Source organism: Lontra canadensis, unplaced genomic scaffold (assembly GCF_010015895.1).
Source record: "Lontra canadensis isolate GAN:19392208 unplaced genomic scaffold, GSC_riverotter_1.0 scaffold30, whole genome shotgun sequence".
Lineage (NCBI taxonomy): Eukaryota > Metazoa > Chordata > Mammalia > Carnivora > Mustelidae > Lontra > Lontra canadensis.
In genome coordinates this window covers 12,840,988-12,867,057 of record NW_022631024.1, presented here as the reverse complement: position 1 = coordinate 12,867,057, position 26,070 = coordinate 12,840,988, and the positions used below count along the sequence as shown (strand labels likewise).

The following is a 26,070-nucleotide window of genomic DNA, read 5'->3' as shown; positions in this document are numbered from 1 at the left end:
CGTTAGCAAGGTGCTGAGCATCTGGTTTTTGATCCCGCCTCCTAGAGCCCCCGTGAATCCTGGCCTTGCTTGTCCAACTGCAAAAATCAGTGGCTGAGGGAGTCCCAACAGGGAAGGTGAGATCGCCATGCCCGAAGCAGAGCAGCTGGACAGTCAAGGCATACAATGCCTGCGAGACCCTGGCATGATATCACTGTAACATATTTATTCATTCAACACATATTTATTGAGCGCAAATGAGTGCCAAACATAGCTCTAGGTGCTGGGGGTGTAGCAGTGGACAGGGGGAAGAAATCCCCACCTCTCAGGAATGGCCTGGGAGAGAGGGGCATAAACTAACGAAATGTATGAATTGTTAGATGGGGAGAAGGGCGATGGAAGAAACAAACAGGGAAGAGAAAAGGGGAGAAGACCATACATCACTCCGTGAGAGAGTCTGGTACTAGTTTGAAGTTCTCAGCCCCAATGTCAAACAAGAAGATTCTCCCCACTGCAGGGTGAGCAGGGGCCCATGGCACCATCACCTGCCTTCCTGAACTTGATCTTCTTCCTCCCTGCTGACATTGACCTCGGGGCTTGCCAGAACCCCGTGCACCTGCCCTGCTCTGATCAGTCCTCTTCTGCTGGGCCCCTCCAGGATCACTAGCTCCTATGCACCCTCTGTCCCCTAGTCTCAGCTCTGTCCATCCCTGTCCATCCCCCGAACTGGGCTGACTTTGTCTTCACATTCAGTGCTTCTTTCACCATGTTTCCAAAATTGGTCCCATGGTAAAAAACAAAAAACAAAAACAAAAAAACAAAAAGCCCCCCCAAAACAAAAAAACTCCATGAGCCCTAGGCAAGGATAATCAGACTCTACGAACCTCGGTTTTCTCATGGTGATAGTACCTGCTCCGGATGGTGATGAGAACCCCATGAAATGAGGAAAAGTGGTTCTCAGAGCCTCATCCTTGGTGGGTGCTGAGTCAGTAGGAGCTGTAACATAGGAGGGACTGAACCAATGGCAGCAGTGCAAGGGGGAACCCAGCACGGAGATGCACCCTGGCTTTGTCTCCCCCACACCTCCTCCTCATCTCCCCTCCCTTCCCCCCACTGGACACTGTCATTCTCGGCTCCCCTTTCATCAGGTAGCTTAGCTCCTTGGAATCTTTGCCTCTGGCCACTTAAAGAGAAAAACTCTTCAACTCATCTGCTCCCTCCCTCCCTCCCTCCCTCCCTCCCACTCTCATGCCCCCAAGAACAGTCTCTGTTCAAAGGGGATGATGCCTTTCTTGTCAGTCAAGACTCCAGAAGTTGGTGCTATCCTGGCCCTTTCTTTCTTTCTTTCCTTTTTTTTTTTTTTTTTTAAGATTTTATTTATTTATTTGACAGAGATCAGAAGTAGGCAGAGAGAGAGGAAGCAGGCTCCCCCCTGAGCAGAGAGCCCGATGCGGGGCTCGATCCCAGGACCCTGGGACCATGACCTGAGCCGAAGGCAGAGGCTTTAACCCACTGAGCCACCCAGGCGCCCCCCTTTCTTTATTTCTGATGACCTGGTTTGTAAGAAGTCTTTCTCCTCTCTGAAAATAAGTAGCCTTTCAGAACACCCAGCAACTTTGGCGTTCATGGCCGGACTAGTCAGTGGGTTAAATTTGTCCAGGGTACTCCCTCTCCCACAGAGATTCTCAACACTTCTGCCCTGATCCTTCTCCTGGCTGGAACCAAGGCACCTGCACTGTTTCCCAATGTGGAAGCTGGGCTTAGCTGACAATTTATACTGCAACACTTCCTTTTTTTTTTTTTTTTTAACCTGTTCTCGGTACTCACACGACACTCAAATAAGTGAGTAACCTCTGCCCATTCTCTTCTTCCTTTAAGCTTCTCGTTTTTTCCCCTTGGAATCCCAGAGTTTTGACAAAGTTGGGACGTGCTCCTCTGCTTTGGATTCTTAGGCAGGCCTTGTAGGCCTGATGTCTTGTTAGGTAGGAGTGGCTCCACTTCTGGTCAAGCAATAAATTAAGGACACAGTGCCTATGGTTAAAACTCACTGAACAAGGGGGAAGAGGGCAAGCTCTCTGAACTTGTCTCTTCACCTGTATAAGGGAGAGAATGAGTGTTCTGGCCCCAAAGGCTTGTTGGCAGCAGTACAATGAGATCACGATCGTGACGCTCGTACAAAGTGCCTTGTGTGTGAAAAACACCCAAAACCCAGTAGCTCATGTGTCCGTGTTGAGGTTTGTTAGGATGCATCTTATTTTCCTGCTGAGGTTTCTCGACTCCATCTGGCTACCTGGAAGCTATCGCACTGATCCCGGAGCATCTTCTGGCTCCTCTGCTGGGCATAAGCAGGTTCACGACAGAGACTTGTCTTGCTCTCTTGCAATTCTTAGAAGTCCCCAGCAATTCCTGTTGTCGGGGGCTTCCTGTGACTCAAGTGCAGGGACCCTGTCTTGTTTCTCACCGTAGTTCCTGCGCCTAGCACCCAGCTGGGCCCGAGGCAAGTGCTCAATAAATGTTTTAAAACAAGGAACCAAGTTAGGACAAAAAGAGGTCGGGCTCCAGCTGGCTCTCACTAGGGTGAGATGGCTCTGAACCAGAAAGCACAGATTCTCAGAGCCCTCCTGAGTGGGCAGCAGTCCAGCCGCCCTGCCTGGAGGCAGACCGCCCCCTGCTACGCGGGCCCTCCAGAGTCCTCATTCCAGCCTCCTCTTGGAACAGCTGCTCACCCTGCCTTTCTGCAGAAAGCTGAAAAACAGGCAATTTACCTCTGAGAAGTGAGCAGCAGCCATGCCCCAGGTGCTAAGAGTGGTGGGTAGCTGATGCTGCTCCCTCTCCCCTTTGAAAGGAGTGTCCCTGGTCCCCTACAACAACCAATGATGTGTTCTAGAAACCCATCCACGGGACAGCCAACCACTTCAATAAATTGCGTGGAGCTCTTCATTAAGTTTTGCTACTGCCTCAACCTTTCGGTCCCTCTCCCAGCTTAGGAGAAAGGCCCTCTTGAATTCTCAGCCACACTCCAAAGCCAGCCTGACCATGGCCCCCTAAACTGGGAGACCCAGAAACTCAGGAGGAAGAGTTGGAGGTAAAAGGGCAAGTAGGGCCCCTCCTTTGCCCAACAGAGTTCAAGCCATATTGCTGACCCAGGAATCTCTCCAAATGCCCATCATCTCCCTTGTCTGTGTCACATTCCTCTAGCTGGGAACGCGGTTTCTAGCAGATGAAGGTTATGTGTGACACACACATGCTGAAACGGTCTGCTGCAGACTCTGGGACTCTGATGGAGTCTGAGCTGCAATTTTCAGAGCAAATGAATGGAGTACGGAGAACTATAATCACACACAACCACATGCACAAAGCTCAGAAACACACCACCGGGCTAAAGAAACCACTAGCGTACGTACTAGATGACCCCATTTATATAAAGCTCAAAAACAGGCAAAAAAAAATGGGGCTACTGCTAGGTCAGGATAGGTTACTCCGGAAAGAGGGATGAAGGGAATTTTGAGCCCCGGGTGTTTTGATTGGGTTACTGGCAACATGGGTACATTCATTTGGTGAAAATTCACTGAGCCATGCATTATCATCTGTGCTCCTTTATGCTCGCTCATACTTCAGTTGCACAAAAAAAGTGCATGTGGCCAGCAGGAAATCCTGAGGTCCAGGACGGAATCACACAATGATAGTGCAAATAATTTGTGTACATTTTTGTAAGTTTAAACTAGTCACAGAACCATGAAAAGACTAGCACGCCCAGCCCAGCTCACTTATGTCCACAGGGTCACTGAAATCTACCAGGAGGAGGTGCTCCTTTCCTGGCGCAGGAGAGGAACTCATCCGGAGTCTTCCTTGATCACTGTCTGCACGCATTCTGTATCATGACCCCTAATGGGGGCCAGGGGTCAGGGGCTGCTAGAAGGCACAGCTATTGTCTGGAGAAAACATGTCACAGTTTCGCCTGGAGCTGACAGGGTCTGTCTGGGGAGGGGCTCCCACGAAGACTGAGACCGCCCATGCACCGGGCAGAATCCCCCCTGTGCCACTCTGATCACAGGACAAGGTGCCTCCCAGGCATTCCATGGAAGAGCAAGTTGACTTTCATCCTGCTCAAGGCGGTGGGGCGGGAGGTGTCTTTGCTGCTGAAAGCAGCAGTTTGTGACTCTGATAAGATTACTCAAATGACAAGGAAGAAACTGTGTTTTTTAAAATGAGCCAAGCTAGTCATTTTTCTAAGTTCAAAAAGCAAATACAGCTGAATTATCGTCAGCCTCCATTTGCAGAGGGTGGAGCGACCAGGAGGCGCAGAAGCAGCTCGGCTGTGGGTGTGACTGTTGTACTTGACCTGGTTTGAGACCCGCGCTCGGCTCCTGACTCCAGGCACCAGGCTGTGACAGCTGCTGAGGGGCTCGTGGAGATGCAGCAGGGTCCTGTCAGTGAGTCAGTACACTTCAGTTCGGAAGAGGGGAGCAACTGGACTGTGATAAGGCCGACCTTCAACACCCAGTCATTTCTGCAGCGGTTCTGGGCTTGAGGGTGGCTGGTTATAGAAAAAGCTGCATTTGCTAGGTGACTGAGGGTTACAAGAGTGAATACAATCAGTGATGGTACAGTGTCATACGTTTTCAGCTCTCACCAGAACAGGAACTGATGTCTTTTTGTCTGAATATTTGGTCTCCCCAGTCTCTTACCTTGCTACTGTCCTACTCAAGCCTTCCTAAAGACACAGGAGACCGTTCTGACTTCACCTGCACAAGCTCGTTGGGAGCTAGGCCCTATGCTGTAAGGAACACAGAAATGGGATAGACACAGGTATAAGGTGTTTATACCTGCTGGTCCTCGCAGAGCTTAGCAAGGTGCGTACAAATGATGCCTGTGTGAGTGACACAACTGGGCACAGACGGAACTGGGTAGGATAGTGAAAACTTCTTAGAGGAGGTGGCCTTCAAAATGGGCTGTATTCTGGCCAGGAGGAAAGGGAGCATTAATAATGCTAGTGGTTACAGGGAAGTTGAGGGCAAGTTCAAGGAAAATGGGATTTGGCTGGAGAGTAGAATAGGTAGGTTGGAGGAACAGTGGAAACAAACCAGAAAGGAAGTCTAAGCCTACGGTCTGGAGAGTTGGGGCCTAGTTTGGCGGGAGTTGGGGGTTTTAGAACAGCTTGAGGACAAGATGGAAGACTGAGGCTGACAGGTATGTGTAGGCTGAGGTGGAGTGAGACCAGGCTGGTCCAACAACCTAGGTGAGAGAGAAGTAGGACAGTGGTGGTGATGGCTACCTTCCAGTCATTAAAGAACTGGATGTAACTGAGTGTGTGTGGGGATAGATTGAGATTCCCCTCATGACCTCTGCGGAGAGGAGTCTGAGTGCTGCCCATTCTTTTTTCTTTTTTTTTTTTTTTTAAGATTTTATTTATTTATTTGACAGACAGAGATCACAAGTAGACAGAGAGGCAGGCAGAGAGAGAGAAGGAAGCAGGCTCCCCGCCGAGCAGAGAGCCCAATGCGGGGCTCGATCCCAGGACCCTGGGATCATGACCCGAGCCGAAGGCAGAGGCTTTAACCCACTGATCCACCCAGGCGCCCCAGTGCTGCCCATTCTTAAGGACATTTCTCAATTACATTAAAGGAATTTGGCTGGCAAGCATGACTGGAGGGTACATGATCAGTGCGGAGGCAAAAATCCTGTGGAAGAAAACCAAGTTCAGAAGGAACGTCCATGGTTCTTGTTCTGATAGCCCCATCTAGGTTAACAATAGCCCCCCATTAGGCTACAAGTACAGCTTGCCCCATTCCATCCCTGACACTGAACTTGGCCTACCTGAGCTTGTGGTGGCTCCTCCCTCCAGGCACTTGTTCCACACCCAGGAGACCACAATGGCAAGCCTATTATCTATCACTCAGCCCACATAGGGAATGCAGCACAAACACCAGCTCTAGGTCATGTCTCATTCCATTGGGTTAATGTTCCTGACAGCTCTGATCATTGCCTATGAAATCAAATTCACACTCCTTAGCCTGGGATCTACAGCCCTTCATGACCTTGGGCACCAACATCGTATAACTGCCACGATCTTGGGCTCCAGAGTCCGATGACCTAGTCTAGAATTTCTGGGCTATAGTAAAGATCTAAGGAGATAGTACATGTAGAGAACATAGCACAGAGCCTGGCCTACAATCAGTGTGCTGTAGTTGACATCCATTACCAAAGGAACAACTTGGCTGCCCAAGCTACCTTTCACACTTCTTCACCTCCGTGCCCTTCTTCACACTTTCCCCTCTGGGCCGGTTGGCCTCTTCCTCACTCCCATTCACAGCTCAGCAGATCAGAATCCCACCCATCTCTGCTCAGGGGCTGCTGGCACTAGGAAGGCTTCCCGCATGCCCCTGGTCATTCTGTCCCGGTGTGAGTCTGTTAGTGACACCAGTCTTATCTGCCTCTAGAATGGGAACTCTAGAACAGGGATTTTTTATGTTTTATTTATTGCTATATGTCCAGCACCTAGTAGTATCTTTTTTAATTTAAAGTATGACTCTACTAGACAGTGTACTCTTAAAAGACTTGTTACTGGTTTATTCCATAGCTTCCATATTGTCCTTGTGAATTCAGTTGTGATGACCTATGGTGGGCAAATTATGAGAAAAGGATTCTGCTCAAAAAGGGGGAATGGGAAAATCCCGGGAGGCAGAAATCGGGAGTCAATTGGGGACGTTTTACTCCCTTTTGCCCTTGAGATGACAGTGAGGAGTTAACTGGAAACCCAGGAAAGCAGGTGAAATTGAGAGTAGCTATACAGCTATTATAGAAAATGGTTGGAACTTGGGTTTTGGCCCATACATAAATTAAGTTCAGTGGCTCACCCCATATCCACAGCGAAGAGTGACTCGGTTAGCATCCACAGTTAGGTTTCCTTGACAAGTGTTCTCTTAAAGTTGATGGTTAAATCTTACGTACATGTCTGGATACATAAGGTTTAGTCAATTATGTGACATAGACTACAAAGGACCTATTCTGCTACATCCATTTCTTTGTCTCCTGGAGTGCTTTTCACAACGTCTGAAGACAAGAAAATCCGCTTCTGAAGGCCCAGGCCAGGACCAAAGATGGTGGTCCATAAATATTTGGTAAATAAATGAGTGAGTGAACCAAAGGATAGACCCTGGAAGGATATAAAGGTCCTTTTGAGATCTCCCACATATTCGTACTGATGCCATTCAACTATGCTTTTTATTTTTTATTTTTTTTTATTATTATTATTATTTTTTTAAAGATTTTATTTATTTATTTGACAGAGATCACAAGTAGTCAGAGAAGCAGGCAGAGAGGAGGAAGCAGGCTCCCTCTGAGCAGAGAGCCCGATGCGGGGCTCGATCCCAGGACTCTGGGATCATGACCTGAGCTGAAGGCAGAGGCTTTAACCCACTGAGCCACCCAGGCGCCCCTCAACTATGCTTTTTAAAGAATTAAATATAAGGGCACCTGGGGGCTCAGTTGGTTTAGTATCTGACCCTTGATTTCAGGTCATGATCTTGGGGTCCTGAGATCGAACCCCACGCACATCAGGCTCCACACTGTGTGGAGTCTGCTTGTCCTCTCCCTCTGCTCCTCTCTACTGCTCTCTTGGGCTCTAAAATAAAATCTTTAAAAAAAGATTCTCTCTCCCTCTCCCTCTGCTGCTCCCTGCCCCTCCCCACTCCCACTCTAAAAAGAATGAAAGAAAAAATATAAATGCATCTAAGTATTACTGAAGTCATAGCAGTGTTCAAATTTTGAATTTTTCTTGATCAACTGTTATTGTGTGTGTTGGGGGTTTCTGCAAAATTTTCTAATATTCAGAAACGATCCTTCTACTTGAAAAGATTAGAGGCATTTGGCCTCAGATGCTTTTGAAAACACTTCCAGCAGAACTCTTTGACACCTTCTTGGCAGAGCTCCTGGCGAGAGTCACAAGCTCACTGCTGCCCTTTCTACTTTCAGATGGCCAGAAAAGTCTCACGCCATGCTCCCTTGGAGCCAATTCACCCGAAACAAACTGTCTTTATTGCATATAATCCCCTCGGTTGCCTAGCCCAGATTCTGTGCTTCCTGACTGTAACATTCTACTGTTCCTTAAAGCTCGCATCAGCACAATCGGAATTTGAATATTGTCCAAAAGCAACTTTTGGTCCTTAATCAATTGCCACAAACTTTAGTATTAGATGAAGCACCAAATGAAATGTAACCATCTGTTCCAGATTGTGCCAAAATTTCACTGCAAATATGCCCTCTTCTAGAACAAGCTTCTCAGCAGAAATTAACAACAACAACAAAAAATTAGTCACTTTTCTTCACTCTGGGGCTGGTATATTTAACAAGGAGTGTGATGATTCAGTTTATTCCGCTTCCAAAGCAAGTTGTCAACTCTTAAGTTCCTGACATTCTGGTTTGAGCCAGACACTGACTGTTCTCTACCAGAAATCATTGTTTGGTAAGTCCCAGTGTCCTCTTCTGCCCGACTCTACTGAAATAAACCCGTGTCCGGTATTATAGTTCAGTGGCTGCTCAGATATAAAATCTTTCCCTTGGGTTAGAAAAGACGATCTGTACTTATCTTAGAATTCTCAGCTAACAGGCAATTTGGGGGACACTAAGGTGGCATTTATTGGAAGAGGGCCCTGCAGGATTGTTGGGTGCCCGTGCTTCCTAAGAAAGGTCTCCAATGAAGCACAAAGTCCATGGCTTTAACTGGTGGATAAAGACTGACCAATGACTTTGCATTGATAATTATCTTTTAAATTCAGCAGTATCTCTTGACCGTGCCAGGAACAGGACTGTGCCAGGAACAGCCACTCGGAGACAATTAAGACATAGTTCCTGTTTCTGAGGAGCTCATTGTTTAGCAGGGGACACGAGTGCGTGTAAAGGATGGATAGTACATAAGAAACCACAATACAGTGACAAACGCTGCAGCAGAACCAAGTTCAAAGGGACACGGAATCGCCGAGTGGTGTGAACAATTTGCAGGGGTGCTCAGGGAAGGCACCACAGAGATGAGTTTTGCGGAACCTGGAAAAGTCAAGTTTTCCGGGAGGACAAAGGTTAGGCAATTGTGGATGGAAAAAAGAAGGATGAGTATTCAAGGCAGGGAAAATCATCCATGCAAGGATGAAGAGAAGCCCGGGGAGAGCAGCCAGAGCCCAAATGCGGCTCGGCAGATAAGAATGGACAAGTAGGCTACTGTTAGACCAGGGCCTTGGGTGCCAAGCTGAGTGAAGATGCCAGCAGTGGATCATGGGAGGCGACGGGAATAGGGCTGCGTAGGAAGGAGAGTTTGGGGGCAGTCAAATGGCAGGAGACTATGTTGTGAGTGGAGACTGTCGTGAAGGAGTGGCTGTCCTGGAGGCTGATAAGGACAGGGTGGGGCAACGAGAGATAAGCAGGTGCTACGGGTGGCGAAACCCAAAATCTCCTGGAGATTAACACCAGAGCAGTGGTCGGAGGGCCCAGAGAAGCCCTTAGCCTTCAGAACCCTTCTTTAGATTATTTCTGTTCAAAATTAACACCTGGGGCACTAGCCAGCAGAGTGGATTTCCTCTGGATGATCGGAAACGAACCCTTGGGCGGGCAGTCACCAGATAGAGCACATTTAAGCTCAGTGGAGCCCAGGGCTCTAGGGCAGCCTGGGTTTGAATCCTGGCTCTGCGGTCAGCACCCTGATAGACGGGGGCGGCAACAGCACCTACCTTGCAGGGTTGGTGTCAGAGTGAAGAGCGGATGCATGCGAAGTGCTTAGAACAGTGTGGAACGCAGTGGGCTCTGGGCAAGTGAGAGCTCTATGGAGCGTGGACTTGGTCGGCTTGACCACGTGAAATGAAAGTTGCTCTGGTCAGAGGGCAGTGGGGGTGGGGTCATGCTCCTTTTCCCTGCACATTCTGTGGACTGAGCCTTGACAGAACTTTTCTACCAGCTCAGAAAGAACTGGACTCTCCCCGTTCCTGGGGTTAATTTCTACCTGTACTTGCCGAGCCCAAGATACTCAGGTAGGGTTAGCTGCTGCTGCCACACCGGGCACACTCTCTGCATAGAGTGTCTGTTTCTCCAAAGACAGCAAAGTGAGAAAGCCTGAGGAGTACTGGGAGAGTGACCCCCCCACCTAAGGGCACTGGAAGGATAATCCAGCCCAGGTGCATGCTCCCCAGCATCAGAAGCCGTGCCCAGTGTCCTGCCGGTGGAGGGGGGACAACTCACTGAGACTTTCAGAATCTCACCCTCAGACACAGACAGCCTGCTGTCCCGGGAGTGGGGTTTAGGAAGAGGTTTCCTTCAGGGAGAAAAAACCCACCTGTCCAACAGAATAGGAAGTGGTCATTCTTTCCTGCTACATGGAGTGGCCTGGAATAAAATTCTACCTCAACGGGACTGTTAGGAGGGATAAGTGAGTTCATACAAGTTAAATACTTCGCACATATGAAGCGTGCAATGAATCTTCGCTTAGAACTATTATTTTTAGGCTGTAATCCCAATTCTTCTCACACCCGTTAAAGCAGGTGTAGTGTTCAGTGGCTTGAGTGGACGTTCAGTGCTCAATAAATACACAGAACTGCAACAAAAAATATCTGTCTCCAAGAAGATTCTCTGTATCTTCATAGTTTGAGAAGATAAACCATACTTCCCACATTATGAGACACTAAATAAAGTAAAAATGTATTCTTTTAGTTTGGTTCAAGGTCACTGCTGTCATTTTAAAGCCTACAGTTCTGACACAGCCAGACCCTGCAGGAATCCGAGCAACATTTGCTGATTTGGCATCCGCCCATCATGGAGTAGAGGGTCGCGCAGATGAGGGTCTTTTCAGAGAACCCTAACAAGTGAGATTTTATCACAGTACTGCTGACCCCCAAATTAAGACAGGAGCAGTTCTAGAAGCCCTCCTTGGCTTCCATTAATAAAGGTTAGCTGTTACATTAGGCAGACCAGTATACTCTGGGGAGTAACTAGTATCTTATTAAGTTATAAATACATTTAATGGCTTCAGTACTGGTTTCTTATTTTGGAATGAGGAAGAAAAAAATAAAACTCATAGTCATTAGAGTCTAAGTATAATGCCACTATTTTTTATAATGTATATTTACCTACAATACTGCTTATGAATTACCTTGTTTTTCTAGTGTCCACATACTCTCTCAAAGGACACTGTGACTCTTCTGTAACTGTAGCAGGCCACAAGAAAGTGGTAGATTATAAAAGCACATTACTTGGTTTTAATTCAAACCAGTCAGACCAGTTCAGAGTTAAGACTGAGCCTTCCTTCCCCACTCTCAGTCCCCTTCTGGTTTCTCATTAAGGGGAGGAAAAAAAAAAGCCATCCTTGCCCATCTCCATTCACTGATCTCTGAACAGAGTGCTGACCGAGTTTTCTTACAAAGAACATAAGACAGAGATGGAAGGGCACAGTGAGACTTTCTGCACGGAGAAAGATCATATTTAAAATCATTTACCAAATCATATATGACTGTTACATCAAGCTGAAGCTTACCTCATCTCCTGTGGCTGACCTGCTAGCGGGTCCATTGACTGTGGGCAAGTTCTAGAGCTGTGTACCCTCCAAGATGCCCGGGCATGGAGACTGTCTCAGGGAACACTCCGGTGGTTTGGTGGGAAGCGGTCCCTGAATTGACTCTGAGGAAATCTAAATAAACTGCACAGGTGTTACATGCTCCATCTGGGTTATACCCCTCACATCCCACCCCCCTTCTGTTCCCAGATACAAACGAGCCACTTCCATCTTTTGCTTTCTCCTGATAAGGAACACAGTGCTTCTCATCTTCACACCCCAGAGGTCTCCGCCCCTGCGGGAGCCGTGTAAGGAAGCCTGCTCCCCAGGTGGGCTGGAGCTGCCGGTAACCCGGGGCCCCAGCGGGGGTCAGGGGGGTCACCATGCTGCAGGGCCTGAGCTGTCTGCCCTTGGTCAGCCCCGACAGGCCCCACCGCAGAAAGGGCTAGAAATGGTTCTTCTGGACTTCTTCCCACACAGAGAATGGCTGAGCTAGCTGAGGCAATCTGCAGTTGGCTTTAAAATCAGCAATGGGGAGGGGAAAAGAAACCTCACAACAAACAGTGGTAACAGAAGGTTTGTGTGGGAAGACGGTTAAGTTTGGTCTAAAACAAGCAGTGTCTCTGGTAATGAGCTGTTGTTAGGAAATACGTGGGCCCCCTCAGTGCCTGCGGCACTTTTAAAGAGCACGGTTGCTGTTTCTTTAGGGTTTTTTTGGGGGGGGGGTGGGATGAGTGCGGGAAGGCACAGGGAGGTGAGGGAGAGACCCCACTAGAGCATGGGGCATCACAGAGCAGTGAAAAGAAGCATCTCCAAGGGTCACAGCCGTGAACCCAGCTCCGCGGTGCAGCCATGTTCCGCCGTAACAGGTGCACCTCCTCTCAGGCACAACAGGCTCCTGCACTGAGCGAGGGCACCTACAGAATCGGCCGGGGTCCTGGTGTGAAACAGAGGCACACTCCGCTGCGGTGCCCGCGTTTCACACACGCGCTGTTTATAAAGGGCGTGGGCAGGGTTAGGGAACGTCTGTGAGGACAGCGCAGCTCTCGAGGGCTGGCCAAGGAGAGGGTGTGGTCACCGAACCCTCCAGCTGTCTGACAGGAGCTGTGGCCTCAGGCAGAGCCTGACCACCAGTCAACCCACACCTGGCAGGAAGGAGCCAGGGGAGGGAATTCACCAACCTCTCCTCTAATCCACCAGGCTCCTTCCAGATTATCTCTGGGGTACACTGACCAGAAGGCAGGGCAGGTCTGCCGAGGCCAGCGTCCAGAGCGAAGCACAGCGTGAGGGGATCTGAAGAGCCAACAGAATACCTAGCACGCCTAGACCCTGGATGGAGCTGGCGGGGGGTGAAAATGGGATAATCATCATAAATTCCTGACAGGCAAATGCTCACTCACTACTCATCTGGTCAGACTATCCATTTGGCATTTACTTATCAAAAGGCTACAACGTAACCTTTATTTTCAGGGGGCAAAAGCCAGGATGAAAACAAAGACATGCGGTCATATAACCAGAGTGAAAAACAAAACTTTTACAAAGTTGACGGATAACATTTATTAAAACATGTCATACAAAAGGGCATGGTCTCTTCTATAAGAAGAAAATATTAAACAGTAACATTCAATTAAGTAAAACCATGCTGTACACTGAAGACAGCAATATATAAAGACAAAACTATTCAACTTTTGCAACACAGGCATAACATTTCACAAAATATCAATTAAGATATGCACCTAATGATAATCTGTTTATCATCAAATGGTTTTGTGGCCTAAGAGTCACCTGACTTGCATAAATAAAGTAATTTTCTGGAAGAAACATTGGGAACCTCATAAAAGGAAAGAAGGCAGCAGCAACTGACATTATGACACAGGCTTCAAGCAACATTAAAAAAAAAAAAAAAAAAAAAGGTCACATTTGCAAAATGTGTTCCAGCATCTTCCCATTGGGCACTATCAGTAGAGATCAGAAATAAGAAACATGTACCTTTAAATATATAAGTAGCAAAGAAAAAACCCAAACAAACAGACCCTGGTTTTACTCAACAAAGTTAGTGACCCATGAAAGCAATTAAATCACAATATTAGTGTGGCAGACGGGGGTTGGGGAAGGAGGCAAATACGCTGCATGGTTTCCAGAGTCCCTAAATGAGACCTTCATAAAGACAAACACCTGTGGAGCCCCCCCACCCTCACGCAGCAGGCTGCGGCAAATCCCTGTCCCCAGGACAAACCGGGCCCCTTCTGCTCCGCCCCCATGTCACTTGGTCAGCAGTATGCGGATGCGCCCACCTGGTGCCTCCACAGGAAGAGGTCACTGAGACCAAGCAGCTCTCCCAAACAGCCAGAAGCCAGCGCCGGGTCAGTTTAGCTCAGCAAACGGCCACGAGAATGGAGAAGACCCTTTTGGGCACTCTTTGAAAGTCGTGGCCTGCAGAAGGGATTAGAGGAAGGTGAGATCTAGAAAACAGAATCAACAGGCTGGGGCCCGGGAGAGCCTGAGGGTAACCCTCAACACACTCGAGGAAAGGCTACACCAGTCTTTCCTTAGACAGTGATCCCTACTTGACCAAGTGGATTGCTGTAATGTGTAGATCTAAAATTAAAGGCATGGCATAAATACTCATATTAAATACCACGGGTGGTGCCTTGAAGCCCTTTCCCACTGGGATTGGAGAAGAACCACAGTTAAGACTCAAAGTAGGGGACAAATACTTGGTTGTAGGCCATTAACACGATCCCTGAAAGACTGTTTGGAAAATGTTACCCACAACTATCCAAACTCATTTGGAAGGATAAAGATTTTCTAAAGCTGTACTGAGGCTACGGAGAGAGACTATCCAACCCAGAGTGGGTAGGAGAAAAAAGGTAGTAATCCAGTACGATCTCCTAATCCTATAAAGCAAAGTTTATAAAAATTCGCTTTCACTATCCAAACTAAGGCAACCTCTTTCCCCCACCTCTCTGAACATGGCCAGCATTTCAGATGCCCAACCACCTTGCAGGGTCTGGCTGACCCAACTAGCAACCCGAATTTTAAAGGAAACCCCAACTACCATAAACAACTTAAAACAGCAGATGTGAGGAACTTACACTTTAAATTCTATACTTAGCTGATGTACATCTAAGGATTTCAATAAAAGACACCTTTCTTCACCACACATGAGATAAGTCCCAGCACAACTGACTACTTCCCAAATTGTCACCCAAGGGCTGCCCACCACTCCTGGCTGAACGAGAGTTCTTTAACATTACTCGTAACAAAGGTGCTGTGCTAATTTCAGCATAACTGAAGAACCATGATTTTTCTGGAATATTTTTATTTTACCTTTCAGACTCTTCTCCCAAAATGCCCCAATGCTCATTTGAATACAATCTTTAATGGGAAACAGCACACCAAACCTTCCAAATCATTAGAAAATGATCTGCTAACACCACGGGAGAGGGTGATCAGCTTTTGGCAGAACAAAATGGCTTCACTGCCTTGGTACTAAAATCAGTAGGAATAAAAAAACCAATTTCTTCTCACACATAATGGCTAGGATCATCCCTAAAACCCACTGGCTTCTAACACGGAAAAAAAAAAAAAAGAGAAGGAGCAATTGAACTCTGCTGGCACAGTCACCTCTACACACATCTGTCAGGTATGCAGAGAAAGGACTGTAACCGTGAAGTTTTGACACAAAGAGAATATTAATGTGGCAAACAACCAAGAGGTAATATCTAGTTTCTACGTTAAAAAAATCAATATATATATTTATAATAAAGTTTTAAATACAAAGTGCTTTTTATATATCGAGAATGATACAGTGTTAATGAACAGATCCCTGTTTTGTAATGTTGATTACAAGAGTTAACTGGTAGATAAGTACTTCCTTTCCCCTTTCCAGACACAGACGTTCAACAAGTCAATGCCTTTGTGGTTGGAGCTTGAGGACGGGAGGCCATTGCCAGCAATGTGTACCATATCAGAGCAAAGCCAAAATTTTAAAACAAAATTTTACCTCAAATCCAGGAAAAGTTATTTTTATTTTAAGGAAAAAAGTTTCCACTTAGAAGTAAAAGACCAGTAATTTGTGGGAGAGCTGACATAATCGTAGCACCCTGTCCTACCCTGGAGAGGCCTTCAGGTGTCTGACATAGCCTGAAAGCATTCTGAACGGAGGCTTCCTTTTTAACCTAAAACATCTGCCCGAGCTGCAGGAAAGGTCCAAGAACAGCAGCTTTTCTTCCGGCTTCTGGCGCGCGCAGCTATGTGGACCTGTAAGTTTATGCAGCTTTACCTAGAATTTGGGAACATGAATCTGGAGACTACCTTCTAAAATTAGGATTCCTTCTTTCCCCCTTTGAAAACACCTTCCAGCACTCCTAAAGAATGGCAGCATTAGCTCAGTGTGCCCCTCTAAGACTACCTCCCCCACCAGTGTATTTTCAAGACTCCTCTTGCTTATTTTTCTCTGCCGCCCAAAAGTCTGCTACTCAGCAACCCTTGCTGATAGCTGGGAGTGTCACTGTAGCCCTCCATAAGCTTCCACGCACAGGGAACTCTCAGCCATGACTTCTGGCTCATTCCCACTAACTGTGGTCACTAACTGACCTCCTCAGGAAGCATCATAATCTGAGAGAGAAATGGCTCAGCAGCCAATGGTACCACGGTCAGAGTCAAAGCAGGCTAGACGCCTACTAGCCGCAGAGCAGATCCCACTGTGTGGATGCTATAATTAAACAGGATTTGGGACAGCAAACCAATTAGAAATACCTATCTCTGGCACCCTAGAGAATTACAATTAGATACAATTGTCCAAACTAAATGTTAGTACTAAAATACAAAACTTTGCCTTATCAAGAGTCTGAAACACATTGTGAGAGTGGCATCTTAACAGAAATTGAAGCTTGTACCGTACGTTGTTTCATACTTAGAACGTCACCCTCTTAGCATCTCCATAGTTAAAATACCCTTTAGAGAGAATAAAACCAGAGAAGAGGGCTCTGTTAATCACTTTTGCATCCTAGGAATCACATTATCTGTAGCTTTTACATTAAGTAGCATTTCACTCAGTGAGGCGGCTACCAAAACAAATCCACGTTACCTAAGTTATCTACGGTGAGAGCTAAATAAAATTCCAACATGACCTTGTAATAAGTGATCAAAATCGGCTGCCACCTGAAACAGAACTGGTAGGCTGGAGTCCAGTTCCAAGTGCAGGTGTCTCTATCACCAAGTCCACCTGCCTCAATCACAACAACGGGCCTGAAGTTTTACCTCGCCAGCTGGGAGGTGGGTTAACTTCTCCCCGTTACCCACTCCAGGCCTGGACAGGAACATACAAATTTGAGGAATTAGATTTTTAAATTGGCCTACTTAGAGCTGGTCTTTCAGAAATATCTTCCATTTTTTTTTAAGCTTCTCTCATAATAGCAAGTAGCACGCATCATCTGTGCCCAGATTTGCATAATTACCATAGTTTATTTTTGTGCCTGCCACTCAAGGGCCAGATCCTATTTTTAGTTAGCCTCAGTCGTATTCTGCTCAGCCTTTGCAGCTTCGTAGGACTTGGTACAAGAAGTCACATGCCTGTGGAAACTGTCCCTCCACATAAATCTCTTTGCACAGATATTACACTCATACGGCTTGATGCCTGTATGAATTTTCATGTGGCCCACGAGATGATGCTTCATTTTGAATTTCTTACCACAGACACCACAGCCATAAGGCCGAAGACCGAGGTGCATGCTCATGTGTCGATCTCTCTGACTCTTGTGAGTGAAACTTTTCCCACACTGACAAGGATACAGCTTGTCGGTGGCTGAGAATCCTAAATGGGAAGCTTCTTCTTTAATCCCTGTTACCATTTCGATATTCTCACTGTAGCCTGACGCTAGGGCAGCCTCCTGTCTGTGCCCAATGAGATTCCCATCTGACCTCTCTCCGGAAAACTCTTCCATGGAGGAGCCATAGAAATCCACCTGCTCGTCATAATTGCTTTCATCAGCCTGTTCGTCAAACTCCGCTTCCACTTTTTTCTCCCCAATGTGAAAGTCCTCCTCTACTCCCGAAGGCTGGACCGAGTGCTCCGTCTGCATGGTATTGATGGACTCCGTGACCTGGTGCTCGTCGTAGGTTGCGTGCACATCCATGCCCTCACATGCCTGTTCAAAGCGCTCGGGCTTCACGTGGATCCAGCGTTTGTGAGCCATTATGCTGGGCTTGCTGTACATGGGCCGGGTGTAGTGGAACTCGGCACTGTCGCTGGCCCCCTCCTCCCCATCCTGGCTCGCCATTTCCGTGCTCAGCCGGTCATGCTCTGTGGACGAGTTGCTGGGAAGGTATTCCTGCTCAGTGAGCTGAGATGACAGCTCGTCTTTGGTGCTCTCCTCTTCATTCTCTCCATCCCTTAGTTCCTGGGCTTTGGGGAAATCAGCATGGCCCCCAGAGCCCAGCTCAAAGCTCTCTACCAGGCCATTGTAACTACTACTACTTGGAGACTGGTGGTCACTGCCATGATTTAGCTTCTGACAGAGTACTGTAGGATTTCCCTCTAAAACCTCAGTGCATTTGTCTACCACATGCCACATCTGGAGGAAGCTTGCTGCTGTTAAGTAACTAACAATTTCTGGAGCAGGCATGACTAGACGTCCCGTATAACTAGATAAGAGAATGTTCTCGAATACTCTTGGGTTCATCACATCAGGTAAAACAATTCTCCTGCTGTTTTTCAGGAGTACCTGGTCACAAAAGTAGGGTGAACTGGCAGCAAGAACAGCTTTGTGTGCCCGGAAAATGTGGCCTTGGACAACAATGGAAACATCACATAATTGTCCTTGCTGGCGCTGCTGGTTCAGTTTCTGCAGAATTGTGCTGGAAAAATCAGGAAATTCTACTCGAAAAGAGTTTGTTCCAGGCTCCATTTCATCACAAATCTTGTTTGTTGCTACAAGAGAAAGAAAAATTAGTACTAATTCTAGCCCAAAGAGGAACTTACTGATCACTAAGAAAACTAAGACAAGTTCCATAGTTCCATCCAGTCCCCTTGCCTGTGGGCACCAGTGGAGGAGCATCTATCCCCCAGAGCAAGGCTTGCAGGTGTGAGTATGCCAAAAACAGGAACCACCCACCACCTTCATGGTAACAACTCTCAATTTTGCCTATGTCTGTGAATGAGAGAAGGGAATCCACAGAGATGTGATCTGTAAGCTATACAAATCTCCTAAATAAAACAGAGTAAATACTTCTACTTCAAACGAACATGGCACCTATCCAAAGGACAAAATTTTTTTTTTTAAAGATTTTATTTATTTATTTGATAGAGAGATCACAAGCAGGCAGAGAGGCAGGCAGAGAGAGAGGAGGAAGCAGGCTCCCTGCTGAGCAGAGAGCCCGATGCGGGGCTCGATCCCAGGACTCCGAGATCATGACCCAAGCCGAAGGCAGCGGCTTAACCCACTGAGCCACCCAGGCGCCCCAAAGGACAAAATTTTTAAGGGATCTCAGATTCGATCCACATTTGCCAAGTTGGGGTAAGGAAGTAAGGATGGAATTGTGAGAAGGAAAAACTATGTAACTTCTGAGACAAGAATGAACTCAGCAACTGTAAGTAACAGCAAGACCGTTAGGCTATACGCCAGCATGGGAGTGAGGGGAAAAGGAGGTCAAGTGGCCAGAAGAATCTTGCCTTTGATCCTTTAGCACCACAGGAGCAAACTCACCGAAGCCCCAGTGTTTCTCTGGTGGCCATCAGAGTTTGAGCCCTTTAGGAGCTTCTGATGTGAAGCAGAATGAAGTGGGAAGGCAAGGTATTCCTTCCATTTGGTGGTCTCCAAGTTGTTTATAGACCAAAGAGCATAGTAAATATTGTCCCTGTTACTGAATGAACTCAATCCAAAGATAAAGCTAAAACCAAGAATAAAGGATAGCCTGTGCTGTTACTGTAAATGTATTTTGTGGGGTAGTCAAGCATTAGAGAAAATTTCAAGCAGCAACAATCAATAAGATAAACTTCGTTTGAGATCCTGTTCACACACCGTAATTCCACAGTAAATTAAAATAAACCAGTAAACCTGAGAGATTTATTGGCGCTGTCACCTGGTTCCAATACTATATCCAAACACTGTTAAATGCCAGATTTTCTAAGTATGAGATTAAAAACAAAACAAACAAAAAACCCCCCAGAGATTGAAAGTCATCTTCGAGAGATAGGGAGAAAGACCAAGAAAAGAAACCAATGTTTCTTGAGTAATTACTATATAGCAGGGGCTATACATCTTTTTTTTTCACTTAATCTTTATGACTCTGCAAATGTGGAGACTGATATTCTCAAGTTCAGCTATTTCAGGTAACTTTCCCAAGGTTAAAATAAGAGCTAATTTTTACGAAATTGGGATTTGATTGATTGTAGGTCTCTATGACTTCAAAGCCTATGCTATTTTCCCTATAACATCATTCTGCCTCTTCTAAGAAGATGCCAAAATACCATGTTACTCATTATTAATTTTTAGAGGTAACATAGTGTTTTTAGAAAGAAATATTAATTTATGGCTATACCTCTTAAAACATTTCATGATAATTTAAAGCAAAAATAGACCAGGAAATAAACTATTCAGGTTATTTGTAATTTCAAAAGGAGAAGTTAAGTAGTATGTAAACGTAAGACTTAGAAAGTGTGGAAATTCTGAGAACTATATCTGGGTATACAGATTCTCTGCTAGATCACATCACTGCAGAATTTGGATTTTAGCTATTTAAAAAAAGGGGGGGATAATATACACATGTAAAGGCATTTACAGAAACTTGTTTAAAAAAACAAACAAAATTCTTCACCATTTGTTCCTATTCCTCCACCCAAAGAAAATCACCATTAACAAACTCATATATTTCTAGAAATTCTTATATGCATATATCAGAACAGATCATATATATCCTTTAAATATCCTTACCCAAATGGGTGCATTACCTACATTTTATTCTGCATTTAGCTTTTGTCACTTAATAGATTTTGGGAGAACTTCTGACATGGTATAGACTGTGTCTCCCCAAATTCATGTTGACATCTATTCCCTCAATGCAACTGCATTTGGAGGAGGGTTTTTAGGTGGTGATGAGGCCCCAAGGGCAGAGTCCTCATGAATGGAATTACTGCTCTTATAACAGAGACACAGGGGTACCTGTCTGGCTCAGTTGGTAGGAGCATGTGACTCAACCTCAGGGTAGAATTGAGTTTAAGCCCCACACTGACTGTAGAGTTTAATAAAAACGTTAAAAAAACTAAAAGAGACACAGAGACTACTTTGCCCTTTTGCCCATGTGAAGACACATGGAAAAGACGAATTAGCTATGAACCAGGGAGTGGGTCCTCTCTACACACAGAATCTGCAAGCGCTTTGACCCTGGACTTCTTAGCTTCCAGAATTCTGAGAAATAAATTTCTGTTGTTTATAAGCCAACCAGTCTATGGTATTTTGTTACAGTAGCCCAAATGAACTAATGTACTATATTAGCACAGAAAGAACTCATTCAGTTCTGTTTAATGACTATATAGCTCCTGCTATATGGACGTATCCTAATTTAAGCAACTCTCTTCTTATAGAATTTCTATTGTCTGGGCTTTTGAAATTAAGAGCAATGCTATTATAATGTATACAATATAATTATACATCTGTGCATAACTATCTTAGCGTATCTTTGGAAACATCTATAAGATAATTTCTACCAATGAAACTGCTGGGTCAAAGGGCTGCGGATTTGACATTCTGATATATATTACGAAGCCACTTTCCAGAAAGGTTGTACCAAGACACACTCCTACCAACAAGGAACAACAAGATCTACTCCTCCACACTCTTAACAACACTAGATATTATCAAACCAGGGGAAAAAAAGTTTCCAAATCTCCTAAGTGAATAACCCATAATTCATTGTTGTTTTGATCAACATTTCTTTAATTATGAATGAGAATGATATTCTTTGTTCATGTTTACCGGTCATTTGCTTTTCCTATAAATTATCAGTCATATTGTTTGCTCAAATAAATTGGGCAATTAATCTTACTGATTTGTAGTTTTTTGTAAATGAAATTTATAACTTTGAAATGTATACAAATTACCCAATCTTTGCTTTTATGGCTCCGGGGTTTTGTATTAGACACAGAAAGGCATTTCCTACTCCAAGATTATTTTTAAAAAGTAAAAAGCATTCGTCTTTTTCCCCGGTGCCATTTTTTAAAAAAGCACTTAAATGTTTAATACACGAAGAGTTTGTTTCGGCATAAGGAGTAAGGTTAGGATTCCAGCCCCTTTCCCTCCAAAATGTCTAGCCTATTTTCCCACCACTACTACTGAATACTAATCTTTTCCTCAAGATTTCAAGTATCTTTTGTGGAATCTTAAGTGACTGAGAACAAGACTTTTAAAAACCATTCTACAAAAATAAAGGTCATAAGCGATATTAAAGGAAGTGGTGAAATAGGGAGCTCTAGGGATCAGTCCCTCCACCAAAACAACCAGTAAGCGGCAGAATAATCAGAATCAATTATTTCAGAACTCTGGAATCTGATCAGACACTTGTAGCAACCAAGACAATGCTGGCCGAAGGGAGAGGCGCTGACCCTCACCAAGAGAGCCGTATGCACAAAGCAACTATAAACCCCATTCCTCATCCCCGCGCCAGTCTGTGGGACAGTGGCCCACATTCCTGAAGTGGCTGGCTCATACCAGGGAGGACAAGGATGTCATCTTCCAAAAGCTGGGCTTTGCATTCTGGCCAGTACGGTGGGTCCACATGGCGTTGTCTCCGCCCGCTCAAGCAGCAGTGTCTTCCTCAGCAGCAGCGATCATAAACTTTTTTCCGACCGTAAGATTTTTTTTTTAATTTTTTAAAAAAGATTTTTATTTATTTATTTGACAGAGGTCACAAATAGGCAGAGAGGCAGGCAGAGAGAGAGGAAGGGAAGCAGGCTCCCCGCTGAGCAGAGGGCCCCATGCGGGGCTCCATTCCAGAACCCTGGGATCATGACCTGAGCCAAAGGCAGAGGCTTTAACCCACTGAGCCACCCAGGCGCCCCTCGAACGTAAGATTTTTGAAAAGACAAACACACCCCCTGCCCATCCACCCTCAGGGCCTGAGTCCAAGTATTTAAGGAAGTCTGTCAGGTCACAGGCTGACCATATAATAAAGCAACAGAAACTTCAGCGACTACATGCAATAAGGGATGTAGACTTTGCAAAATCATTTGGAAAAACTGTCATGCAAACAAACTACTTCAGCCCTCAACAAGTAACAAAAGAAATCTCATAGGATAGGAAGAATCTGATTTCAAGAGTTAACCATATTAGAATACATAAAACGTTCCAGCTCTCAACCAAAAACTATGAAGTATACAAAGAAAAAGGAAAACAGGTGCATTCATAAGAAAAAGAATAGTAGAAACTATCCCTGAGGAATTTCAGACATTGGAATTACTAGCTTAAGTTGTTAAATCATCTGCCTTGTATGTGCTCAAATTCCTTAAAAAAAAAAAAAAAAAAGACAAACTCCCAAAACCCCACTATGGACAAAAAAAACTAAAGGAAATCAGGAGAAAAATATCAGTAAAGAGACAGAAATGATAAAAACGAACCAAACAAATTCTGGAGCCAAGAATAATAGCTGTGTTGTGGGCTACATTATATCCCTTCAAAATTCATGTTGAAGCCCTGACTCCTCAAGTACCCTAGAACGTGATTGCTATGAGATGCTGAGTTGTTGTTAGGATGGACCCTAATCCACTCTGACTAGTATTATTTTAAGGAATGATATTTGGACACACAGAGAAACATGTGAGGCGTGCACAATGTGAAGATACAGTGAAAAGTGGCCATCTGCAAGCCGAGAATAAAGGCCTCAGGAGAAACCAAATCTACCAACACCATGATCTTGGTCTTTTAGCCTCTGGAATTGTGAAAAAACAAATTCCCGTTATTTAAGCCATCTAGTTTGTGGTGTTTTGTTTGAAAGACATAGGAAACAAACAGAAGTTGAAATAAAAATTTACAAGAGGAGTTCAATGGCAAATTTAAATAGGCAAAAGGAAAAAAAATCAGCAAAAATCAGCAAAAAAAAATGTCCTTGAGCAAACTCAAGGACAAAGCAATTCCAACTATCCAGCCAGAGGGATAGAAAGAAAAATGAAGAGAAATGAGCACAATCTGAGGTACCTGTGGGACACCATCAAATGTACCAACATGCACACCATAGGGATCTCCAAAGAAAGAAAAGGTAGAAACAGTATTAAAAAAAAATTGGTAGAAATCTTCCCTTTATAAAAGACAAACCCATACATCCAAGAAGCTCAAAAAACTCCCAAGTAGAGTAAAATCAAAGAGATCCACATTAGACACACTAGAAGTTAAATAGCAGGAAGTCGAAGACAAAGGACTTGAGAGCAGCAAGAAAGAAGTGCCTCATCACCTAAAAAAGGATCTTTAGTTAGATTTACAGCTAATTTTTCATCAAAGACCATCAGGGCCAGAACGCAGTGGTATGACATTAAAAGTGGTAGAAGAAAAAACTGTCAACTTGTAATTTTCTATCTGGCAAAACTATCCTTTCTTGAATAAAAGAGAAATTAAGACAGTCCCAGATAAACAAAAGCTAAGGGCACTCATTACCAGTAGACCTCTTCTACCAGAAATGATAAAAAGGGATCCATCAGGCTGCTATAAAAGAATACTAGGTAATAATTCTAAGGCACATGAAGGAATAAAGACCACTGATAAAGATTAGCAACGTAAACATAAAAGCTGTTATTATTCTTTTGACTTATAACTCCTTTTTTCCTGTATGCTTTAAAAGATAAATGCATAAAATAGTTATAAATCTATGTCGATAGACAACATATGAAAATGTAATCCATGACAATAACAGGAAGGGGGAGGGATAGATATGTAAGTAACAGAGTGTGTACTACTGAAACTAAGTTTGGGGGTGCCTGGATGGCTCAGTTGGTTAAGCATCCAACTCTGATTTCGGCTCAGGTCATGATCTTAGGGTGCTGGGCGTGCTTAAGATTCTCTCTCCCCCTCTCCACATTTTCCCGCCCCCAACTCGAGTGGACTTGTGTGCTCTCTCTTTAAAAAAAAAAAGGAACTAAGTTTGAATTAGTCAAACGAAGTTGCTGCTAAGAGGTTAACTGTAAACCTCAATGTAATTACTAAGACTATACATGGAAAGGAAAGAAAAGAATCAAAATGGCATACCAAAGGAGAGTAAATAAATGTTTTATATATATATATTTATATATATATATGTATTTTTTTTTAAGATTTTATTTATTTACTTGACAGAGAAAGACACAGTGAGGGATGGAGCAGGGAGCCCAATGTGGGGCTTGCTCCCAGGACCCTGGGATCATGACCTAAGCCAAAGGGAGACGCTTAATGACTGAGCCACCCAGGCGCCCGTTCTTAACAGTTTTTAAAAGGTAGTAATGGAGGAATTGTGGAACAAAAAACATACAAGATACATAGAAAACAGCTAAATGGTAGAAGTAAATCCTTCCTTATCAGTATTTAAATGTAAATGGATTACACTCCCCCATTAAAAGTTGGAGATTGGCAGAATGGATTAAAAAACATGATTTATTTATATCTTGTCTATAAGAGACATGTAAAATGAGAGAAAAGATATTCCATGCAAAGAGTAACCAAAAAAGAGTTGGAGTGGCTATATTATTATCAGACAAAATAGAATTTAAATCAAAAAGGTTACAAGAACAAAGGACATTATATACTGATAAAAGGTTCAATCTATCAAGATGATATAACAACCATAAACATATTATGTACCCAACAAGAGAAATATATATGGGACAAAATATATGAAGCAAAAAATGGACAAAACTGAATAGAGAGGGGCACCTGGGTGGCTCAGTGGATTAAAGCCCCTGCCTTCGGCTCAGGTCATGATCCCAGGGTCCTGGGATCAAGCCCAAGTCTGGCTCTCTGCTCAGTAGGGAGCCTGCTTCCCTTCCTCTCTCTCTGCCTGCCTCTCTGCCTACTTGTGATCTCTGTCTGCCAAATAAATAAATAAAATATATTTTTTAAAGATTTTATTTATTTATTTGTCAAAGAGAGAGAGAGAGCACAGGCAGACAGAGTGGCAGAGGGAGACGCAGTCTCCCTGCGGAGCAAGGAGCCCGATGTGGGACTTGATCCCAGGACGTTGGGATCATGACCTGAGCCGAAGGCAGCTGCTTAACCAACTGAGCCACCCGGGTGTCCCAATAAATAAAATCTTAAAAAAACAAAAAAAAAAAAACAAAAAAAAAACAAAACCCAACTGAATAGAGAAACAGACCAATCTACAACAGGTGGTGACTCTAATTTCTTTCAGTAATAGAAAAAACCAGACTTACGATCTATAAGGAAATAGAGACTTAACGTTACTACAAATCAATGACACCTAAAAGAATACAGAATATAAAAAGTAATAAAGCTCTGATACATGCTACAATATAAACATGGAAAACATGCCAAATCGTGCTAAACATTAACTTAAAGAAGCCAGACACAAAAAGACACAATTGT

The 26,070-nt window shown here is 44.6% G+C and overlaps 1 protein-coding gene across 9 annotated transcripts in view; it reads right to left on the bottom strand.

The window, feature by feature from the left end:
• Positions 1 to 13,786: 13,786 nt before the first annotated feature.
• The window catches only part of ZBTB43 (zinc finger and BTB domain containing 43), a 34,361-nt gene continuing 22,077 nt past the window's right edge, over positions 13,787 to 26,070 (bottom strand). For all 9 annotated transcript variants that reach the window (XM_032865882.1, XM_032865884.1, XM_032865881.1 and 6 more), the window contains one exon: positions 13,787 to 18,443. In XM_032865882.1, coding sequence (XP_032721773.1) covers positions 17,017 to 18,420 — 1,404 coding nt within the window. In that variant the 5' untranslated portion in view covers positions 18,421 to 18,443 and the 3' untranslated portion in view covers positions 13,787 to 17,016. The remainder of the gene's footprint in view (positions 18,444 to 26,070) is intronic.